Source organism: Oryzias latipes, chromosome 3, assembly GCF_053564925.1.
Source record: "Oryzias latipes strain Hd-rR chromosome 3, Olatipes_Hd-rR_3.1".
In the NCBI taxonomy this organism is placed as follows: Eukaryota; Metazoa; Chordata; class Actinopteri; order Beloniformes; family Adrianichthyidae; genus Oryzias; species Oryzias latipes.
Genome location: NC_136239.1, coordinates 41,649,857 through 41,672,500, shown reverse-complemented (window position 1 = coordinate 41,672,500; position 22,644 = coordinate 41,649,857). Strand labels below are relative to the sequence as shown.

The 22,644-nt window shown below is 46.1% G+C and overlaps 1 protein-coding gene and 1 long non-coding RNA gene across 14 annotated transcripts in view; one reads left to right on the top strand and one right to left on the bottom strand.

The window, feature by feature from the left end:
• Positions 1 to 6,524, top strand: part of LOC110014661 (uncharacterized) — a 10,973-nt gene extending 4,449 nt beyond the window's left edge. The window contains exon 2 of the long non-coding RNA XR_002873007.2: positions 5,773 to 6,524. This is a non-coding gene — a long non-coding RNA (uncharacterized LOC110014661). The remainder of the gene's footprint in view (positions 1 to 5,772) is intronic.
• Positions 1 to 22,644, bottom strand: part of cngb1a (cyclic nucleotide gated channel subunit beta 1a) — a 46,016-nt gene that overhangs the window by 7,062 nt on the left and 16,310 nt on the right. For 11 of the 13 annotated variants that reach the window (XM_078944722.1, XM_078944724.1, XM_023953762.2 and 8 more), the window contains 21 exons: positions 21,986 to 22,098; positions 21,053 to 21,150; positions 20,537 to 20,674; positions 20,419 to 20,460; positions 20,103 to 20,192; positions 13,560 to 13,773; positions 13,436 to 13,475; positions 9,871 to 10,018; positions 8,592 to 8,693; positions 8,369 to 8,517; positions 7,363 to 7,587; positions 7,071 to 7,279; positions 6,939 to 6,989; positions 5,909 to 5,995; positions 5,767 to 5,831; positions 4,748 to 4,870; positions 3,867 to 4,008; positions 3,621 to 3,780; positions 3,171 to 3,268; positions 1,773 to 1,856; positions 1,586 to 1,704 (listed from right to left, as the gene is read on the bottom strand). In XM_078944722.1, coding sequence (XP_078800848.1) covers positions 1,586 to 1,704; positions 1,773 to 1,856; positions 3,171 to 3,268; positions 3,621 to 3,780; positions 3,867 to 4,008; positions 4,748 to 4,870; positions 5,767 to 5,831; positions 5,909 to 5,995; positions 6,939 to 6,989; positions 7,071 to 7,279; positions 7,363 to 7,587; positions 8,369 to 8,517; positions 8,592 to 8,693; positions 9,871 to 10,018; positions 13,436 to 13,475; positions 13,560 to 13,773; positions 20,103 to 20,192; positions 20,419 to 20,460; positions 20,537 to 20,674; positions 21,053 to 21,150; positions 21,986 to 22,098 — 2,497 coding nt within the window. The remainder of the gene's footprint in view (positions 1 to 1,585; positions 1,705 to 1,772; positions 1,857 to 3,170; positions 3,269 to 3,620; positions 3,781 to 3,866; positions 4,009 to 4,747; positions 4,871 to 5,766; positions 5,832 to 5,908; positions 5,996 to 6,938; positions 6,990 to 7,070; positions 7,280 to 7,362; positions 7,588 to 8,368; positions 8,518 to 8,591; positions 8,694 to 9,870; positions 10,019 to 13,435; positions 13,476 to 13,559; positions 13,774 to 20,102; positions 20,193 to 20,418; positions 20,461 to 20,536; positions 20,675 to 21,052; positions 21,151 to 21,985; positions 22,099 to 22,644) is intronic. The other 2 variants (XM_078944719.1, XM_078944725.1) reach the window with 2 other exon arrangements.

The following is a 22,644-nucleotide window of genomic DNA, read 5'->3' as shown; positions in this document are numbered from 1 at the left end:
GCCCTTTTTTCCCCGGGGTTCCCCCCTCCTGGGCGGGGGCGGCGGGCCCCTGCCTTGCTCCTACCTGGACCAACCGTGGGCCGGGTGGGTGGCTGCCTGGAGTGCGGAGCGGGTCTCCCTTGGGGGGTCCTGGCTCGTACCTGGGGTCGGGGCGGGGGGATGCCCGGAACTCCTGGGTGGTGGTGGGGTGCTCGTCTGGGGCTGTGGGCGTCCCTCTCCGGTGGGGCCCTGCGTTGGGCTCTTCCGGCGCGGCGGGGGGCTGCTTTCCTGGCTGGGCTGGGGCGGCGCTCTCTTTCCCTCTGCGCCTCCCTGCTCTCTGGCTCTGGGGGCCTCGCGGCGGTCCTGCTGGCCCTGGCCTGGGTGGCGGTCTTGGTCGCCCGGGGGGCGGTTGTTCCCTGCCTGTTCCCGTGTGGCGCTGGGGGAATTCCGGCTGCCGCTGCTGCTGCGGCGGGGGTATGGGTGTGGGGGTGGCTGGGCGCTCCTCCTCCTTCTTTTCACATTCCACCATCCATTTTAGAAGAACATAAACACTCACCTGAGCACAGGTGTTAGCTCACCTTTGCACTAATAGTTTGCATGATTGAATGAATGAAAGATTTCACACTAGTTGGTTTAAAGGCATAAGTATGCGTTCGTGAACACTATCTGTTTTGTGTGCATGTTGACATGTGGACATTTCTGCGGCTAGCAGGTGTGTTGATAATATTTGAGTGTGTGTGAACAGGCCCCGCCCTTTTTGTACTACATTTGAACCGTACCGTAACGATAAACAACCAGTAAACCTGCCTGCTCTATGCTGCTTCATGGTCTTACCCCCCTTCCCCTCCTATTATCACCCTCCTACCCCCCCCTCTCTCTAACGTCCCTCTCTCTTGTTCCCCTCTTTCCTTTTCCGTCCGGTCCAACACCAAAGATTTTCAAACATGATTGAAATTAATAAAGTTTGGCCTCAATTACAAAAGGGGTTTATTCAGACATACCTTTGGTTTGTCTGAAGATGAATAACCCCTCTTGTTAGAATAAAATATGTCCAACACAAGAGGCCCTCAGCTTTCATCTGTTTGCCTAGCTGTTGGACAGGACAAGTTAGAAAAAAAAAAAAAAAAAAAAGCAGCATTTGGAACAGAACTTACGCTAAAAGAGCCCAAAAATGTGTTTATGATTGTAACAACTAACAAGCAAAAATATCACAGATAATGCAAAGAACAACAGAAAAACATGAGGTTGACGGCTGAAAGACCGAAAACAGCGCTGATGAAGTCAAGCTTCACTGAAAAGATGTTTAAGGTTTAATAAAGAATTTCTAAGGAAAGTGTACGGCATAAACTGATTAAAAACTACTGAGTGTATTTATTTGTTTGCTTTCTGTTATTTAGATAATAAAAAATGATGGTATAAAAGTAAAAAAACTGAATCAGAGAACATAACCTTTTCAAAAAAGCAACAAACATGATTGTTTTCCTACAGTGAATTCATGTTTACATCAGTACTACCTATTTATAATCAATAACTGATCAAATATCAAACCTCACACAGAAACAGCTCTTCTCCAGGCCCAGTCGCTGATTGGCTCACATCGACTCACCTGATCTCCCCGAACACGGATCCGGCCCGGATGGTGACGAACACCGTCTGCAGGTCGGGGCCGCCCACTACTTGCACCTCCCCCTGCTTGATGATGTACATCTCCCTGCCGATCTCCCCCTGAAACACGCAGCAGGTGAGAAGGCAGCCCAGGAGCTCCGCCCACAGGCCGACAGGTGGGGCCTCACCTTCTTACAGACGAAGTCTCCGGGCAGGTAGACCACGGACTTCAGCCGCGTGAGCAGGTCGAACACCATCTGCCTGTCACAGCCCTGAAAACCAGATGCACACGTCAGCACACACACACACACACACACAAACAACTGCCACACACCTCAACATTCAAACACACACACACACACACACAAACAACTGCCACACACCTCAACATTCAAACACACACACACACACACACAAACAACTGCCGCACACGTCAACATTCAAACACATACACACACACAAACAACTGCCACACACGTCAACATGCAAACACATACACACACAAACACACACAAACAACTGCCACACACGTCAACATGCAAACACATACACACACACACACACACACAAACAACTGCCGCACACGTCAACATTCAAACACACACACACACAAACAACTGCCACACACGTCAACATGCAAAACATTACACACACACAAACAACTGCCACACACGTCAACATGCAAACACATACACACACAAACACACACAAACAACTGCCACACACGTCAACATTCAAACGCACACACACACACACACAAACACACACAAACAACTGCCACACACATCAACATTCAAACACACACACACACACACACACCCCCACACAACTGCCACACACGTCAACATTCAAACACACACACACACACACACACACACACACAAACAACTGCCACACACGTCAACATGCAAACACATACACACACACACACACACACACACAAACAACTGCCGCACACGTCAACATTCAAACACACACACACACACACAAACAACTGCCACACACGTCAACATGCAAACACATACACACACACACACACACACACACACACAATCAACTGCCGCACACGTCAACATTCAAACACACACACACACAAACAACTGCCACACACGTCAACATTCAAACGCACACACACACACACACAAACACACACAAACAACTGCCACACACGTCAACATTCAAACACACACACACACACACACAAACAACTGCCACACACGTCAACATTCAAACACACACACACACACACACACACACAAACAACTGCCACACACATCAAAATGCAAACACATACATCAACACAAAAAACCCTGCATACATTATCACAAACACACAGCAACATGTGAACCCACACATAAGCACAAAAAACACAAATTTCAACACAATAAAACAGACACAAACACACAACAACTGCCAGATAAAACAACACGCAAACACAGGCATTAACACAAAAAAACACACACGTCAACACACAAACGCATGTAAACCCACACATGAACACACACTCAAAAACAAACACAAACAAACAAACTTCATGAAACAATCATACACAAGCAGATACAAAGACACACAAACGCGTTTCTGACCTGAAACAAGGCGACTTTGCTGACGATGGAGTAGTTGACGTCCACGGCGATGTCCAGCCTCATCTTGGCCGGAAGCTGCACCAGCAGCTCCTGCTCATCTACACATAAACACAGTGTGGCTTTGAACTCAACACGAGGCGTTCAAGAGCACCGCTCTTTCTACTTGATGTTCATTTCTAAATGTGAGCATCAGAAACATCAAGAACATCAAGTCTGTGAACCAAAGGTGTGACAGTGTTGCCATGACAATGACTGTGACATCACAAAATCCCCTAAGGTGAATTAACAGATGAAGAGAAAGGAGGGGGGGCGAGGAGAAAGAAGTGAAGAGAAAGGAAGAAGAGGAGGGATAAAAGGAAGGAATGATATCAAGACAGAAACAAATGAAATGAAAGAACAGGAAGTGTGAAAGAAAAGAGGAACCGGAGGCGAGAGCAGCGAGTTTCTTACCCAGCATGCCCTGACTTTTCCAGGTGTAGTCGTACCAGGTCTTGATCCGGTTCTGGACTTCTCTGGGAATGTTGTAGGAGTTCATGTACTTGACGGTGCTGTCCATGCAGGCCCGGTAGTAGTTCTCGCCAGCTGTTGCCGCTCCTACAACATCCCTCATCTGAAGCAGAAAACCCCAACTATGAAGCTCACAGACCCAGAGTGACGGAGCGCTGTCCGGAGTGGAGACCGGTTCCGTGGACTGACCTGACCAATCATGATGGAGAACGCGAAGACCCCAACAAAATAGTTGATGAGCTGGAAGCAGATCTCAAAGACGGTGGTGGGGTCAGGCAGACCTCCGATGGTGATCAGGGTCTTCACAGCGAAGTAGTAACAGCGGATGTAACTGTGAATAAAAAAAAAGTTCTTGTGAAGACTTGAACGTGTGCTGCACTGCAGACTTCCATCCAAACCCAGGATCAGCCGTTCTGAAGTCCAACTGTCCCAACATTCTCCTTTTTGTCTCCACCTTCTAGCTTTGTTTTCAGAGGACAGATGGGACCAAGAGCCAGAATCAGGATTTACTCTGAACTAAGCAACGACCACAGACTTGGACTTGTTCTTAAGGAACATGAATCTTCTGAACATCTGTGGTGATGAGCGTTCTTTCCACATCTGAATGTCATAAAGTAAAACAAAGTAGAGAGTTGTCTTTAAAGACTAAACCAGTAAATTACAAAGATGCTTCGTCAGCTTCCACTGTGGTCAGACATCTTTCCCGGTGGGTTTGGAGCTCTGATCATGGTTTCATTTTCTGTTTTAGTTCCTTCTCCATTCTTTCTCAGAATTATTGGAGGCTTTTCCTGTTTAGTCGGAACCAGAGCTGCCCAATCTGGGTTCTCCAGATCTACCACCCTACCTGTTTTCCAGACCTCTCTGCAGTGATTTCTGCTGATTCACCTGACCCAGGTGTCTCCACATTCTGATTGACTGAGCACACCTGGTCCAGGTCAGGCAGGGGGGTAGATCTTGAGGATCTAGGTTGGGCAGCCATGGCCTTCACCATTCTTGCTTCCATGTTGGAACAGACCTCAGGGGTTCCCTCTCTGCGGTTCTCCATCAGAACAGCGAGGACGAGTTCTTACGCGTTTCCTTTTCCGTCGTAGACCCACTTGGTGGAGCCCAGTCCTTCATAGTCGGAGCCCCAGTAGAAAAGGCAGGCGTTGATGTGCAGCGAGTACAGCAGGTAGGTGGAGGTCCGAATCACTCTGACCACGACAATAGAAGGCAAAGGAGACGTGGAGACAGAAGAGGGTGGTTAGAGAAGCAACCATCAGCCCTGACGTCCACACTCTTCATCAATGATGAAGCTGTAGAAGCATGGACGCTGTCAGAGGCATCAATGTTCAGTGCATGCGAGGGTAAAGGCCTCAGTCCCAGCTGTCCATGTGGGTGATGAAGGCTGTCTGCAGGTAAACGATGGTCAAATCTATATGAAGCACGCTGGTGGACCTCATGAACCATGAAGCTCATAGACCACTCAGTAAACCCAATGCTCATGCACCTCATGCACATTTTTTTCATGCACGGTTCAACCCGTGTGTGGTTGCACACGACTACGGCAAACGGACGAGACGACGAGGGGAACCTGATGGTGAAGTGAGGTTGGATTTATGGAAAAAAGAGCTGAATACTGGGAGATGTCATGACAGTGTTTAGTAGGTTGTAACGATTCATCAATGAATCGATTTATCCAAGCAGATCGATCTGTCTGTGGTGGATTGTTAACCAAATCGAATCGACCAATGCCATGAAAAAAATAATTGCAAAATAAAATAAATCAAATCGAATCAATATTGGAAAATACCATGTGGATTGACGTACGGTAGGTTTATTTGACTTTTTTCTTTTTTTTTAACTTAGGTTTATTTTATCGAGTACATCGCTTACACATTCTTTAAATGTGAACGGATTTAACATTCATTCTTGTTTACTTGTTTGTTTGGACACATGTTTCATTTACACTTGATGACCTGGAAAAATACAAGGAATCCGGAAAACTTCACCTTTTCGTCAAACCCTTTTTACGTGAATTTAACGTGAATCAAAGAACGAAGCTGCTGTTCTGTTGGCTCTGACGGTTTCGATGTGTGACTTTCCTCACCTGTAGATGTACGCCTTCTTCATCACTGCCTCCATCCTGTCGTTGAACTCAAAGAAGACCATGTACTGAAAGGGGGGACCAGCGTCAGACGGTCATTTTCTGAAGAACCAGAGCTGCCGTTCAGCCAACGTCTGGATCTCACCTTCAGCAGACGTGGGAACCGCAGCAGAGAGTTCACGCCGGTGAAGACGTAAAAGATCTCCATGGGGAACAGACTGATGACGTCCATCTGAGCAGAACACAGTTCAAACATGACAAATGTGGAACCTTCTGGTTCTGTCAAACTGTCAGTCTGGTTTGGTTTGAGTTGCAAACAAGTTTGGGTGTCATTGTAAATATGCTAGCGCTGCTAACGTGTAGCTGTGTTGGACTAAGTTTTTTTCTATGTGTTACTTTTTTTAAAAACTTGTCCTGTCCAACAGCTGAGCAAACAGATCAGAGCTGAAGACAGATTGTCTGTAATAATAGGAGGTTATGGATCTACTGACACATGAGGGGTTTATTTGTATAAACCCCTTTTGTATTTGACGCTTAACTTTATTCATGTTATGTTTGCAGACATTTTTTGTTGGACCAGATGGAAACAAAAGAAGACATGGGTTTTTATGTGTTACTAACAAGCTTTGAGTTAGACTAACATATTCTGCTTTTTTACATGTTGCAAACAAGGGCAGGAGTTACGAGTTACGAGTAAGCTAACATGGCTAACGTATAGTGTGTCACAAGAATTACTGTTAATAAAATCTGACTGAATGACAGACGGACTGATCTCTGACTCTTTTGTCTCCCTTAATGCCCCCAATCTATGAGACTAGTTTGAATTTAGACCATTCACTGACGGTACGCCTTATAATGTGCAAAATATGGTACATAAGAAATTACGTGGAGCCAAATATAGTTCCCCGTAGACCGCGGTCCAGGTGAATACTGGATTCTGATTGGTTGCAGGGTCTATTAAAAAGTAATAATGGGCCTCCTAAAAAAGAAGTTCTGGTCTCATATCCTGAATATTCTAAATGATTGTCCTAGCCTAAACACCAGTTGGTAACCATAGCAACAGTTTCATGTTTGAAACACCAGAAGAAGCAGGCTCTCGAGAAGAAGAGGGGGTTCTGATGGCTGGAACAGTTGGATGCAGGGAGGAGCTTGAATGAGGGTAAATGTGCGCTCACCTTGAACCTCTCAGTAGTCATGTAGTTTTCTCTCATGTCTTTTTTGTCGCACTGAAAGTAAACAAAGGCATCTCAGAGAAGAAGTTCCGAAGGATCACATTCAGACAGAAGTTCATCCCTGAGTCTGCTGACCACGATGTCTCCTCCACGGACAAACTGCAGCCTCGGCTGGAAAATGACCATGTCCAGGATGTAGATGAAGTCGCAGGTGTAGTCGGCCAGCAGCCACAGATGGATATTCTCCGATGTCTGGTAGGGAAACGCCCACCGGACAGGGATCAACCACACGTTCCAGTTCCAGGCTGCCACCACGCAGAAGAGCCAGATCACGTAGATCAGATCTGTGGTGCAGATGGGACAAGACAGAAGAAGCTGTGATGTTCCTCTGCTCCACGTTGTGTCAGAGACAGACAGACGCTCTCACCGGTGAATGGGTCGATGCTGGACGGGAAGCGGTAGTCCAGGATGGCTCTCAGCCAGTCTGGCATCGGGGGAAGTTTGGGAAGTTGGGGGAGTTTCAAGGGATGTCCCAAAATTTCAAACTGGAATGGTTCCACCTCCTCTTCCTCTGCTGCTGCCGAGGTGTCTTCCTTCTTCCCCTCTCCTGGGGGAGGAGGTGGAGGAGGAGCAGGAGGTGCTTTTGCTGGAGCTGCAGACAGAACAGAATGATGGTCAAACATCTCAACACAGGTTTCATCACACAGCAGAGACGTGCAGGTCCTGAGAGCCACCGTCTCCTTCATTCAAAAATGTCCCTGATGCTCATCTGAGTTTGGTGTTTAGCCAATCAGAAGCTGAGGGGCGGTAAAGATGGAGGACAGAGTGCTCCAGGCCTGAAAGTGTGAGAGCAGTAAGGGGACCCCTCTCAGGAAGGAACACCTGACTGAAGATCCAGGTGTTGATGACCTCACCATGATACTCCCCCCTCAAACCAGCAGCTGATGGATGGGGGGGAGCCGCTCTGCAGCACTTAGGCTGCCAGAGCGGGAAATCATGTGTTTGAATCCACAGTTCAGTCATTGGTGAAACTCACAGGGAAGGTCTTCTGAGTGACCGAGGCAGAGGGCGACTCGAAACGTGATTGGCCAGTAAACATTTCTGTAGTGAGTCCGGATTTCTGTCTTTCAGGTCCTGATTTCTGTCTTTCAGGTTCTGATTTCTGTCTTTCAGGTTCTGATTTCTGTCTTTCAGGTTCTGATTTCTGTCTTTCAGGTTCTGATTTCTGTCCTTCAGGTCCTGATTTCTGTCTTTCAGGTTCTGATTTCTGTCCTTCAGGTCCTGATTTCTGTCTTTCAGGTTCTGATTTCTGTCTTTCAGGTTCTGATTTTTGTCTTTCAGGTGTCTTGGCTCTCAGGTCTGAAAACCCGTTTATAACGGAGTAAAATGTGAATTATTTCCGTGTTTGGAAGATGAGAAACACAACGGCATACAGGCGGTTGGACTCTCCTCCTCGGATTCGTCCGGGTCCAACAGGCGGTCTTTCTGCCGCTCTGTCCGACCTTTGAAGAGAGAGACGAGCTCGTTGAGACGCTCCTGCACCACCACGCTGCCGATGCTGGTGGCGGACTGAGGTCGCATCCTGCAGGACGAGGACAGGATGTCACAGCTGAAGGAAAACAGGAAGTTCAGCAAGCGTCTGAAAGCCTGTCTCACTCTTCGTCTGCCGCCAGCAGCTCTCCCTGAGTGGACCAGGCCTTCAGGCCGACCTTCAGCAGCTCCTCGTCTTCCTCGTCTGTGGATGGGTCGGCCATGCTGCTGGGGAGACAGCAGAGAGAGGAAGAACCTTTTTTCATTCTCTTATTCAACCCAACGTGAACTCCAGCGTTGAACCTTCATACTGAGGCCTCTGCAGTCAGAGATGCAGCTCCGTGTTCTCACTGCTTATTCTCACCCACAGCAGCCCCCCCCCCCAAAAAAAACAAAACAAACAAACCCGATGACATCATCACAGTGGGAGAAACCATAAAAAAGAATAGGGCCAGAATTACATATGGGGCTCAAATATCTGAGATATCCAAAGAAAGTTTTGAAATTATTATGGGATGGCCACAAAACCTACAGCTTGGCAGCCATTTTTGTGTGAAATTTGGCAGTTTTTACATTGTTGCAAAGACAACTTTGGGTTGACTGATCTCCATGGAGTTTCACGCACACACCACCAGCCAAAGTCCACAACCACAGCTGAAGTTTTGTTGACCTTTGACCTCAGGAAGACGCCGCCATCTTGACTAAAAAAAAATCCCCTTAAGACCATGAAGAAAAGCTTTTAGTCCGGCTGGTCCTCTGATGATCCTCGCTGAAGAAGCTCCTGCAGCTCCTCACTGCTCCACCTTTACCCAGCATGCATTTCCAACCTTCTTTGTGGGTCCTGCTTCTTCAGATTCACACTTTGACCGTTTGGTTCTCCTCCAAACACACGGAGCTCACAGGACCTCCTCCCTTTGGTCTGAGGAACCTCATCCAGAGTTTATAGGAATCTTCTGATCTCGTGAAGTTTTTCTTCTCCTTTTGCAGAAAAACCAACCTGTGTTTTGTTGTTCCCAGATGGAAGAGCAGCTGCTGCTTTGCTAACATCGTAGTTTTTTATGTCTAATGAAAATAATTAGAGATTTTATTATTTTTCTTCACCTTTACCACATTAAATTGTTCCTTTCTTTGCACTTTGATGCTTGATGCCCCAAAGTTTATCTCATTGCTGTCATTCCGTCTTTGCTTTCTGTTGTTTTGGAAAAGCAGAGCGTCTGCTTTGTGGTTGTGACGTTTGTCTGTGGTGACCACTAACATACCAGGAAACTTCAGGAATCTGAAGAGCAGCCACGGAACACAAACCTCTGGACTCCTGGAGTCTGACCTTCAGGCTCCACAATACTGAAGATGAAACCAGAAGCTGACAAACACGCCCCCCTCAGGCCACAGGGGGTGGGGCCGTTACCTGTATTCTGGGATTGCCAGGGTGTCTGCTTCCGGCTCTGGCGTGGTGATAATTTGGGGGATGTTCAGGGTGCGTCCATTCACCACTTTCTGATCCACATCTTCCACTGTGAGCAGCGGAGCCTCAGCCACACCTTTGCTGCAGCTCTCTGAGGACCAGACCAAAAAACAACGGTTGGACTTCAGGTACTGACCGCCGCCGTCACGAGCCTTCACTGCTGAAACACCTAAAGTTTCCCTGAAACTCTTTCAGAAAAGATTTCCAAAGGGTGTGAGAAACGCTGTGACTTTAAGGATCTTCATCAGGCTTCATTTATTTGTATTTTATGGCTTAAAGAGGAAACCCCCAGGTGTCTAAAGTGATGCTTCAGCCTCCGCCTCACATCCAACCAACAGGTTGGTGTCTCTGTTCCTGTTTATTCACCGTGTTGTTTGATGTTTGTAAATGGAACTTCTGGTCCAGTATGATCCATCAAGAAGAAGAAACTTTCTCTGCATCAACTGCTCAAAGTTTTCTGAGAGGTTTTGGGCTCAAATTCATGATTGAGAAGCTGCAGCTGTTCAGCGAACTGTCTGACTCCGCCCCTAAAGCCAGTTACTTTGAACAGAGGCGGACGGACTTGGCTGACCAGGAAGACGATCTCTCTACTGGGTTTTATGTAGCCACTAAAAGACCCGAAACCATGAAAAAAAAAGCAAGCAAGCTCAGTTTGGGGTTTACAGGCTGGCTTTTATTGAATTTGCATGTAAGAGTTGAAAAATAGAATATCAATCTATGGATTAGGAGTTCGTTCATTGCTATTTCATTCACAAACTAAAAACACCAAAGTACATTGGTAGAAAATGTAAACATCTAATGTTAGCGCAGACTAACATGGAACCAATGAAAACAAGCACAACAGTTATTTATGGATCACATGGTCTTCTGAATTCCTTCAAATGCTTTTTTTATAGAAAATACCTTCTAGTTTCTTCTCACGGTTTCCAAATCATTTTTTTATCCTTTATGCTGATTTTTCTTCTTAAATAAATTAAAGAAACTAAACGTCACATTCGATGCTCCGGACAAGCCGACAAGATCAAAAACTTTTACGGATTTATTTCTGAACCTGAAGAACAAAAAAGATCAAAAAGACGCTAAAACATTTATTTATACTTATTTGATGGAGCTTCATTTGTGAACACAGCTGAAGAGGATCAACGTCTTAAAATAATTATAATTTAGCTGTTTAAACAAAGGAATCCCTCGGCAAACAAATACTTAGCCAAAACAAGACTAAAATGCTCATTTTCCTTCTAAAAATGCTAAAATAATCCCGTGGAAAGCTGGCCTCATGAACATTTCTGTCCTGAAATACATTTTTACTTCCTGAAGCCTTTCATATAAAACTAAAAGTGAAAGAAGTTTGAATGTCTTCATTGCAGGGAAGCTTCAGAACTCGTTACGAAGAGAGTGATTGTCAATTCCTGCAGGCAGGTACAGCTTCAGTGTTAAAGGGTTAAAACCAAAAGTGGGTGGAGCCAAGTGCAGTTCATCAAGCAATACTTGGGGGGGGGGTTGTAAAACCATTGATTGTATCTGAGAACTGGAGTGAGAGTGATGTCATCTAAAGAAAATGGTTTAATTCCCGCTCCAACTGAAGTAAGTCAATCCATTTCTTCTTGGTACGTACGCCGCCATGTTGGATCCAGACGCCATCAATGATTGGTCCAAGTCAGTCTGAGTCAATGTTTCAGTGAAAACCACTCAGCCAATCAGGAGTGAGCTTGTTGAAGACCACACCCCTACCACTTAAAAGCGAGATTCTGGAGAGAATCTGTCAAACATTTTGAACGTTGGGCGTAGGACCCAGCAGGCTCCGCCTACTTTTGTTGAGGCGTCTGATCTGGGCAGTTTTTAACTACAATAACTTGAACTACAGAAAAAATGTAAAAAAATTAGGATTATAAAAAACATTTCTTCTCTATAGAACTCGCTTCTCTGAGGCAACAGGTACTTCCTGTTTAGAAGGACGGGGGGGGAGGTGTCACTCAGTCCAGTTCTCTGATACAGTCATTGTGTTAAACCATACGATGATTTCCTGATGATGCAGAATTACAACCATAAAGCTGGAAAAAAACCTAAGGTCACCTGACCGGACTGCACATCCACCGTTTTTATATTTTTCAGACAGAATTTAGTCTAAGGGACACAAAGATTTGTAAAGAAAGTAAATGAGGATTTGAAGTTACTATGTTTGCAGACGATTACGTCGTTATTTTAATGTGTATTTTTTTTTTACAAAGCAAATAGATTTCTAACTTTTCTTTTCCTAATTCCACAAAATATTTATCAAGAAATGAAACAAAATAAGACCCTATTTGCTTCCACGTGATTAAACTTGGGTTTTTGAGTCTAAAATCCCTCTTTGACTTCACTAAAAATGGGCAAACCTCAGAACCGTCGTAACTGCTTCTACAAGAATTGGTTATTTAATCAAAAAATTAGTTTTTCTGCAATTAGAAGTTTGAGAAATCAGATCATTTCCATCCATTTGAGTTCTTTAAAGTGTTAGAATATGGAGGTTTTTCTATGTTATTATAAATACAAGCTTTTAGGAACTTCCTGTAAATTAACGGCAGATTCATTTCACCATAAAGGACAGAAGGGATATTATTTGATGTGTTTCTATAAAGTCTGGAGACCAGCTCGCTTTAGGAGGATGTAGGTGATCTGGCTCCTGACGGACGTTTACATTCTTCTCTGTGGTTTTCATTTGTGAAGTGAAAGGTAACGTTTTTATGCAGATGATCCTGTGATCTTTTGTCAGCGTGTTGAGTGTAACACGTGATGGGTTGCAGCTGTTGAGCACTCATTGGTTCTTCATCTGGAGTGAAAGCGGCGCCCCACATAAACCGTCCTGACACAGTGATGTCACGTTTGACCTTCAGCTCGTTTAAAAACCCCTTCAGAAGTTTTCTTTCACATAACTGAGCATTAAAGCGAACAGCAAAGCCAGTGACAGCGCACATTACTGTAGCATGCTTGAAGCGGGACTGCAGAGGATCATGGGATTGATTTCAAGGAGGTTGTGTCTGCTAGCTTTGGCACGTTGGTGGTTGTGAGCTGGAAAAACAAGGTGGGGTTAAGGCTGCTGAGCATGCTGGGAGGTGAGGCAAGCGAAGCGGCTGCAGACGTTCCTGCAGTGCTGCTGGGCCTGCTTGCTGAGCTGCGAAAGCCGCTGGGTCAGCTTAGCGAGGTCTGGAGGCGGGGCCGGCGTGGATAGCGTGGGGGGGTGGAGCTTGTGGTCGTGCATCAGCTTCTTGCAGCTCTCCAAGCACTCAGCAACGAGCGGGAACTGAAGCAGAAAGCTTCTTACGGGAGCACAAATGTCAGGAACTGGATGGAGAAAGATCGGGAAGAACATGAGAACCGTACAGGACCAGGCGGGTCAGAAACAGAACCTTCCTCCTCCATCAAACTCATCACAACAACAAAAGTGTGGAAATCACAAAAACTACGGAAACATCTCCAGAACTTAGATCTTTGTTGGGTCTTTGGGTCAAAAGGTCTTTTCAGCTCTCACCTCCACATCCAGCTTGTTCTGCAGGCTCTGCTGCGCTGATCTGAGAAGAAAAAAACATCACCGCCATCTTTAATGGAACGATTGTTCCTCTTCTACTTCCAGCCAATCAGAGTGCAGGACGCACCTTCTCAGTGGTAGAGGGAGGGGCTTCTGCAGGCTGGGGCTCTGGCTGTTGGGTGACGGGACTCTCGAGGTCTCTGCTTTCAGATGCTGGCTCCACATCTGTAGAGGAAGGGGCGACTTGGTCTTCTGCTTCAGTGGGCGGGGCACATCCTGCCTTATGCGCCTGAGTCAGAGCTCTACCATCATCATCAGCCGGGCAGATGTCCACCAAGCATCTCGAGAAGCAAAGGACAAAAACCAAACATGGAAAAGCTGTCGAAGAGGAGGACGTTGATCTGCAGTTTTCCTTGATCTAGTGAAGACCCCCCCCCCCGTGGGGACGAGTTTAGGTTGGTTTGAAAGATCTTTAATAATATAATGAAGATGATAATGGTCAACATTTAAGCCCCTCCTACTCCAAGCTACTCGAAGCTAATGATCAAAACCAATTTCTGTTTCAGAATGATGGATTCTGGGTAATCTTGTTGAGTGCCAATTGAGAAACAATTGTTTGTTTGTTTTTTGAAGTGTTTTCTGTTCATGTAGAACTAAAGACTCATTATCTTTTCAGCTCAGAGATTGTTAGACGTACAGCATTCATCTTCTTTCAGTGAATCTCCTGAAAGCGAGTCCATCTTCCTAAAAACCTTTAAGACTTACTGAGCATCTACAAGCATCTACCCGTGTGCAAGAGCCACATTAGCCTCTAGGTGGGGTCCCTTTCAGAAGCCCCACGTCTTTCTAATCTAAAGCTTCGTGGGTGCAAAAACATCCTCACTGTTTTCATCAAACAAAGCAGGAATTACGGCTGTTGAACTGAATAAAGACTCCACAGAATCTATTTGGCCCAGTCGTCTTTCAAGACCAAGTAAAACAAAAAAAACTGAAGGACTTTCTGGCAGAAAATGGAAAATGTAGAAAATTACTCAATGAAGGTAAACAGAAGGTAATCAATTCAATTTTATTTGTATAGCCCAAAATCACAACAACAGTCTGTTGATGGTTAGAAACCAGATCTCATCTCCAAACTGGCTTCACAGTTTCTCCAATAAAATAAACGTCCTGCCGTCAACCAAGACGGAAACGGTTTCTGTAGAGGATGGGCCACAAATCAGCTGATTACACCCCCCACCCCCCAGCTTTTTTATAATTTTGAGTTAGGTCATCAAGAGAAACCCCTTCCCAACTTACAGCGTAAAACACAACAAATACAAGAACAAACAACAGATCATTCTGGTATTATCAGCTAACTGATGTACCAGAGGACACTGCATGCTGAATCAGCTGAGTGACAGCTGTCACGTTCAGACTAGCCCACCAGTAGAGAAACAGTTTTAGTCACTTTCACCACGTTAAACATCAAACTCCACGGAGGCCGCGTTCTCCAGACAGACCTTCCTGTTAGATCCTCCAGAGAGAACCGGTTATCCGTTTAGGCAGTTTCACACTTCTCCTCTACTTCAGGTCTATGCTCCAGTGTAAACCTGGATCACCTTATCAATAAAACTGAGAGCTGCTGTCCAGTCAGGTCCTGTACTGCTGTTTGACCATCGTTCACCAGAGTCCAGCTGTCACAGGTTGGCGACTTCCAGCCCCTCTCTCTTCCTCTTCGGCTCATTTCTCCCATTTTTTCTCCTCTTCTTTACTGGTTTGCTGAATTATTGGTTCGGTTCAGGAACTCCTGACACACCTGCAACCATCTGCACCCCCCCCTGACTTAATTAAAGACCGTTTCTGTCAGCCCCTGCCCGCCTGTCCGTCAGCTAACATCTTATGGTACTGAAACCTCTTCTTCTTTCTCTTTCGGCTTTTCCCATCAGGGGTCGCCACAGCGAATCATCCTTTTCCACCTCACTCTATCATGGACATCTTCTACCCTAACATTAGCCAACTTCATGTCCTCTGTTAAGACATCCATATATCTCCTCTTTGGCCGTCCTCTTGCCCTCCTGCCAGGCAGCTCCATCTCCAACATCCTTCTACCAATATATCCACTATCCCTCCTCTGAACATGTGATATTTACTGATTGCCTTATCCTCCATCCATCCATCCATCCATCTTCCTCCGCTTATCCGGGACCGGGTCGCGGGGGCAGCAGACTGAGCAGAGATGCCCAGACTTCCCTCACCCCAGCCACTTCCTCCAGCTCCTCTGGGGGGTTCCCGAGGCGTTCCCAGGCCAGCCGAGAGACGTAGTCTCTCCAGCGTGTCCTGGGTCTTCCCCGGGGCCTCCGCCCAGTGGGACATGCCCGGAACACCTCTCGAGGGAGGCGTCCAGGGGGCATCCGGAATAGATGCCCGAGCCACCTCAGCTGGCTCCTTTCGATGTGGAGGAGAAGCGGTTCTACTCCGAGCTCCCCGCGGGTGACCGAGCTTCTCACCCTATCTCTAAGGGAGCGCCCAGCCACCCTACGGAGGAAGCTCATTTCAGCCGCTTGTATTCGGGATTGTATTTCCTGTCCTGGGTTTTGTGTGTAGATCACTGTCACTAGAGACCCAATGTTCACAGTGTGGTCTACTGTGTCTTCCATAGTCTTTAGAGCATAGACCCATTGGCCCACAACAGGCAAAGTCTTTTTTGGAAGTGTCATGTAATCATTGTTCTAATCCTTGTTCTTATCTGTGAACTTTATCTTGGGCAAAGTTTTTGTGAAGCGGACACGTTTCTACTGCTAAGTGCTGTTATGGAGCTAGCTGCTTTTGCTATTGTCTGCAATAAATCTTTGCTTTTCAATAAGAAAACAAGTCTGTCTGTCTGGTTGTCTTTGGTTCCCTCTGGAACCAGAGGTCTTGGTGAGCTTTCTTACCAGGCGCTGGACTACAGGTCGGAGTTTCAGATTGACTGACTCAGAAAGCTCAGCAATTAAAGCAACACAAACAATAAAACTACAAGATTCAAGCTCAGTCAAAAAGAGGTAAACATCAAGGATTAGTAAAAGAAAAAAGAAATATAAGAATATAAAAAACCCGTAAAAAAAGTTAGGAAGCTTTAAATAAAGATGTCATGATAAATAAATTCTTCTTTCTCTTTGGGCTTTTCCCATCAGGGGTCGCCACAGCGAATCATCCTTTTCCACCTCACTCTATCATGGACATCTTCTACCCTAACATTAGCCAACTTCATGTCCTCTGTTAAGACATCCATGTATCTCCTCTTTGGCCGTCCTCTTGCCCTCCTGCCAGGCAGCTCCATCTCCAACATCCTTCTACCAATATATCCACTATCCCTCCTCTGAACATGTCCAAACCATCTCAGTCTGGCTTCTCTGACTTTGTCGCTAACACAGGCAACATGAGCCGTCCCTCTGATGTACTCGTTCCTTATCCTGTCTAACCTGGTCACTCCTAAGGAGAACCTCAACATCTTCATCTCCGCTACCTCCATCTCAGCCTCTTGTCTCTGTCTCACTGCTACCGTCTCTAACCCATAGAGCAGAGCTGGTCTCACCACTGTCTTGTACACCTTTCCTTTGAGTCTTGCTGGCACTCTTCTGTCACACAACACTCCTGACACTTTCCTCCACCCGCTCCAACCTGCCTGCACTCGCCTCTTCACCTCTTTTCCACACTCTCCATCACACTGAACTGTTGACCCCAAGTACTTAAACTCCTGCACCTTCTTCACCTCAGCCCCCTGTAACCTAACGCTTCTACCTTGATCCCTCTCGTTCAGACACATGTATTCTGTCTTACTACGACTGACCTTCATGCCTCTTCTTTCCAGAGCAAACCTCCACCTCTCTAGCTGTTCCTCCACCTGCTCTCTACTCTCACTGCAAATTACAATGTCATCCGCAAACATCATTGTCCAGGGAGATTCCTGTCTTACCTCGTCTGTCAGCCTGTCCATCAGCATAGCAAACAAAAAAGGACTCAAAGCTGATCCTTGGTGTAGTCCCACCTCCACCTTGAACTCCTCTGTCTGACCTACAGCACATCTCACCACCGTCATACTTCTCTCATACATGTCCTGAACTACTCTGACATACTTCTCTGCCACTCCAGACGACCTTATACAGTACCACAGCTCCTCCCTCGGCACCCTGTCATACGCCTTCTCTAAATCTACGAACACACAATGCAGCTCCTTCTGACCTTCTCTGTACTTTTCCATCAACATTCTCAAAGCAAAAATGGCATCAGTGGTGCTCTTACGGGGCATGAAACCATACTGCTGCTCACAGATCTCCACCTTCTTCCTAAGCCTGGCTTCCACTACTCTTTCCCACAGCTTCATTGTGTGGCTCATCAACTTTATTCCTCTATAGTTGCTGCAGTTCTGCGTGTCACCCTTGTTCTTAAAGATCGGAACCAGAACGCTTCTCCTCCATTCCTCAGGCATCTTCTCACTCTCTAAAATCCTATTAAACAACCTTGTTAGAAATTCCACTGCTGTCTCTCCTAAGCACTTCCATACCTCCACAGGAACGTCATCAGGACCAACGGCCTTTCCGCTCTTCATCCTTTTCAGAGCCTTCCTAACCTCATCCTTTCCAATCTCTGCTACTTCCTGCTCCACAACAACCACATCTTCCTCCCTTCTTTCCCTGTCATTTTCCTCGTTCATCAGCTCCTCAAAATACTCCTTCCATCTTTTCTGTACACTCTCCTGGGTTGTTAGCACCTTTCCGTCTCTGTCCTTAATCACCCTTATCTGTTGCACGTCCTTCCCATCTCTGTCTCTCTGTCTGGCTAGCCTGTACAAGTCCTTCTCTCCTTCCTTTGTGTCTAACCTGTCATATAGCTCATCGTAAGCTTTCTGTTTGGCCTTTGCCACCTCTCTCTTCACTCTACGCTGCGCTTCCTTGTACTCCTGTCTACCTTCCTCAGTCCTTTCTACATCCCACTTCCTTTTAGCCAACCTCTTCCTCTGGACGCATTCCTGTACTTCCTCATTCCACCACCAAGTCTCTTTACCGTCTTTCCTCTTTCCAGATGACACACCTAGCACCTTCCTACCTGTTTCCCTGATAATCTCTGCTGTAGTTTCCCAGTCATCTGGAAGCTCATCCTGACCACCCAGAACCTGCCTCAACTTCTGCCTAAATTCCTCACAAGTTTCTTCATTCTGTAGCTTCCACCACTTGGTCTTCTTTTCTGTTTTCCCTCTCTTCTTCTTCCTGACCTCCAGAGTCATCTTACACACCACCATGCGGTGCTGTCTGGCTACACTCTCTCCTACCACCACTTTGCAGTCATTAACCTCTCTCAAATGACCTCGTCTGCATAGGATGTAGTCCACCTGAGTACTCCTACCTCCACTTCTGTATGTCACTCTATGTTCCTCTCTCTTCTGGAAGTAAGTGTTGACTACAGCCATTTCCATCCTCTTCGCAAAGTCCACCACCATCTGTCCCTCCAGATTCCTTTCCTTCACACCAAACCTGCCCATCACCTCCTCATCACCTCTGTTGCCCTCACCAACATGCCCATTAAAGTCTGCTCCAATAACAACTCTCTCTCCTCTGGGGATACTCTCTACGACCTCATCCAACTCACTCCAGAATCTCTCCTTCACTTCTAACTCACAGCCAACCTGTGGCGCATACCCACTGACTACATTCACCATCACCCCTTCAATTTCTAACTTTAGGCTCATCATCCTGTCTGAGACTCTTTTCACCTCTAGAACACTGTTTACAAACTCCCCCTTCAGAATCACTCCTACCCCGTTTCTCTTCCTATCAACACCATGATAGAAAAGTTTGTATCCTCCTCCAATACTACGTGCCTTGCTGCCCTTCCACCTTGTCTCCTGCACACACAGTACATCTACCTTCCTTCTCTCCATCATGTCTGCCAGCTCTCTGCCTTTCCCTGTCATTGTGCCAACGTTAAGAGTCCCTATTCTCAAACCTATGTTCCTGCCTTTTCCCTTCTCTCTCTGGCCACGGACCCTTCTGCCTCCCCTCTTTCTTCCACCAACAGTAGTCAAATTTCCACCGACACCCTGTAGGTTAACAGCATCGGTGGCGGTCGTTGTTAACCCGGGCCTCGACCGATCCGGTATGTCTAAAGTGTTGTGGATGATTCGCATGGTTATTTTGGCAATTTTTACGCCGGATGCCCTTCCTGACGCAACCCTCTCTATTTATCCGGGCTTGGGACTGGCACAGAAGTTACTGGCTTGCAACCCCTGTGGCTAGATCTTATGGTACTGAAACCACCTCCGGTAAAAGACTGGACTTTTCCTGGTTCCTGATTCTAGTCATCTGATCAACTCTTTGGATAATCGTCACCTTTAGCACAGGACTGAGCACCACCCAAACCAGTGTCTGGGTTAGGGTTAAACCCCCCCCACCACCACCACCACGACTCCAATACCTTAGCTATGTGGACAAAACTCCTAAAGGATGCAAAGTCCTCCCTGACTCACAGATTTTCTGGTAATCTGATGACAGCCTAGGAAAGGGCGGGGCTTCAGCTTCTTCTAAAAGCCATAAATCAACAGCAGGCCTGATGGCATCTAAGAACAAGCAGAAAGAGTAGCGGCAGACACTGGCGCCTCTGTTGCTGTTCTACCACAGCCTTGCAGCTGTTTCAAGCCCTCATCTAACCAACTTACAGATCCATGATTTTATCCTCCTCCTGAATTTTATTTTCCTCTGAATTTTTGTTTTGGCTTCCTTCACTGTCCTCCTGCAGGTTTTGAAGCCTGTGCGAATGAACACAACCAAGAAGGTAAGTGAATACCAGCCAGACGGTTCAACTCATCACGCTTAACCACATTCAGATTTTTCCCCGCAAACCTTCGACTCTGGGTTGCCAAACCAAATTCTTACTATCCGCCAAAAACTGACCTCATGAACTGATAGAACATTTCAGATCTTTGATGGAATCTGCAAAGAGCAGCGAGGAGAATCTCTGAAAGTCAGACTTACTCTGGTTCATCTTCATTGTCTTCCTCCAGGATGTTGGGCAACCTGTTCCAGGCAACAACACAAACTCAGCTCAAGGTTTTTCTCTGATCCCCTTTTCTGTCCAACATTTTGGACTCACTGGTCATTGGGCTCTGGAAGTGTTTCAATGACAATCTTTGCCGATTGCTCGACTTCCAGCTGTCGAACGGCCTCTTCAGCTGCTTTCCTGGCCATCTCCTCTGCAACTCGAGCTGCCTCCAGACGCTCCTGCTGCAGCCTGAAACCGAGACAAACTCCATTTATGCATACTAGTGTGTCATCTGCAAAGCCGTGCATCTAAAAAAAATCAGCTCCTTACACATGGACACAAAGGAAAACTGATGTTTGAAAATTGGTGCATTCATTCTCCACAACCAGACATGAGAAAAGTATGTTAAGGATTTGGTCTCTAACCCTTGTAAAGGCGCCACCTTGAGTCAACGAGTGTCATAATAAATAAAAGAAGATATTTTTACCGCCAAAAGACGTTTGCAAGAACAGCAATCCCAGTTTGTTCCATGTGCAGTCTGGTACGACGGACCACGATGAGCTAAACAGGTTTTTATAACTTCAAATATTGTCTCTTGGCTTGTTCAAAAGATGAAGAGCTGCTGACCTCTCCTCCATATGAGCGAGGACCACCTCCCCAGCTTCTCTCTTGATGCTGTCCACCAGAGGAGTCAGCTGATCCACCTGCGTCTCTGCATCGTCCATCTGAAACCATTCACAAACATTTGCTGACTGCACTTCAGGACAAAAAAGCTCCAGAAACGGAATCAAGTTCTTGAAATGAACGCGTTCCAATGATGATCTGGATCTAAGCAGGTTTTACTTTGCTTGATGGTGGTGCCAGTCAGCTGACTGGGCTGTCGTGTCTCCATCTCTACAGTCTGAGGTTAAATGGATTCAATTCCTTCACAAAAATGATGATCCCAAAGTGCTTCTCAAAGAAAAAACGGCAAATTCCCAAAGCAGAAGCTGAATGGGATAAAACTCTGGAAAGGCATCAAATGAGACTCTGACTGAAACATTTCACAGTAAAACTGTTCACACTTAATTAGATATTTTTAGGAAGTTACTTTTTAAAATATACAAAACAGAATGGAGTCTTATTTTTATCTTTTTGGTTTGTCAGAAGGAATAATAAATGATGGGTGTGGCTGAGAGTTCAGGACCTCAACAACCGCAGGACAACCTTAAAGCTGCTGGAGGTGACGTCACACTGGCAGAGGATTACAACATCTCTGTCTGCTTTGGAGTCACTACACCAGAGGTGGACCACAACAGAAAGCATATCAGCAGAATGTTTGCATGTAGTTCTCCATCTGCGTTAATTTCTCTTTTATTTTGACAGAAGGATGGCTGACCACAGAGCGCGTCATCATTTTTCAAGATTTTCTAGAGATCCAAACCTGAAGTTCTAGTGTCTTCTGTAGGATCATGAAACTAACAGAACCTTTTAAAGCTGTTTTAGGACATTTAATCTGCTATGAACAGGTTACATTCTGATGTCATCTGTGTTCAAACTAACAGTTTTATTTTCAGGCACCTTTTTGGACGGCGGCTGATTGCTTCTCGGTTTGGGCTCTTCTTTCCCCTTCTTGGCTTCATCTTCTTCCACGTCCTCGAGCAGCAGGTCTGTGTTCTTCTGAATGATGCTGACTGAGCACAACATGACAGCAGAGACCAGCCGGGTGATAATCTGGACACGTGTGTTCCTTGTGCGGTCCATTTAAGGCCCCAGCTTTCATTGTCCAACTTCTATGAACTCAACGGGAGCTACTACACTAACAATCTTTAGGAAAAAGGGAAATCCTTTCATTAACATCTTTATACAGTAGAAAAGGTTGAACGAACAACATTTTACAGTGAGATATTTCTATTGGAACAAATAAACCACACAGTCATCCATCAACGTAGGGGCGAATCGATAGGAGAATGGGACGGATGCAGCAGGTCATGTAGGAGCCAAAACTGTCTGTTTAGTTGAATGCAGGCGACTTCCTGTTTACTCTGGCGCGGTGGGGGTGTCACTTGGGGAAGATAACGGTGATTATAAGTGGGGTTCAACTGTTCCCTCGTACTGGAATGGACGCCAGTTGGAGCAGGTCGGACGGGAATGTGAACCTTTTGTTGACCGCTTTCAACGCCAACGTCATCAACGCTAATGCTTGAGAACCCACTGTTAGCATTATGGTTAGTGATGAT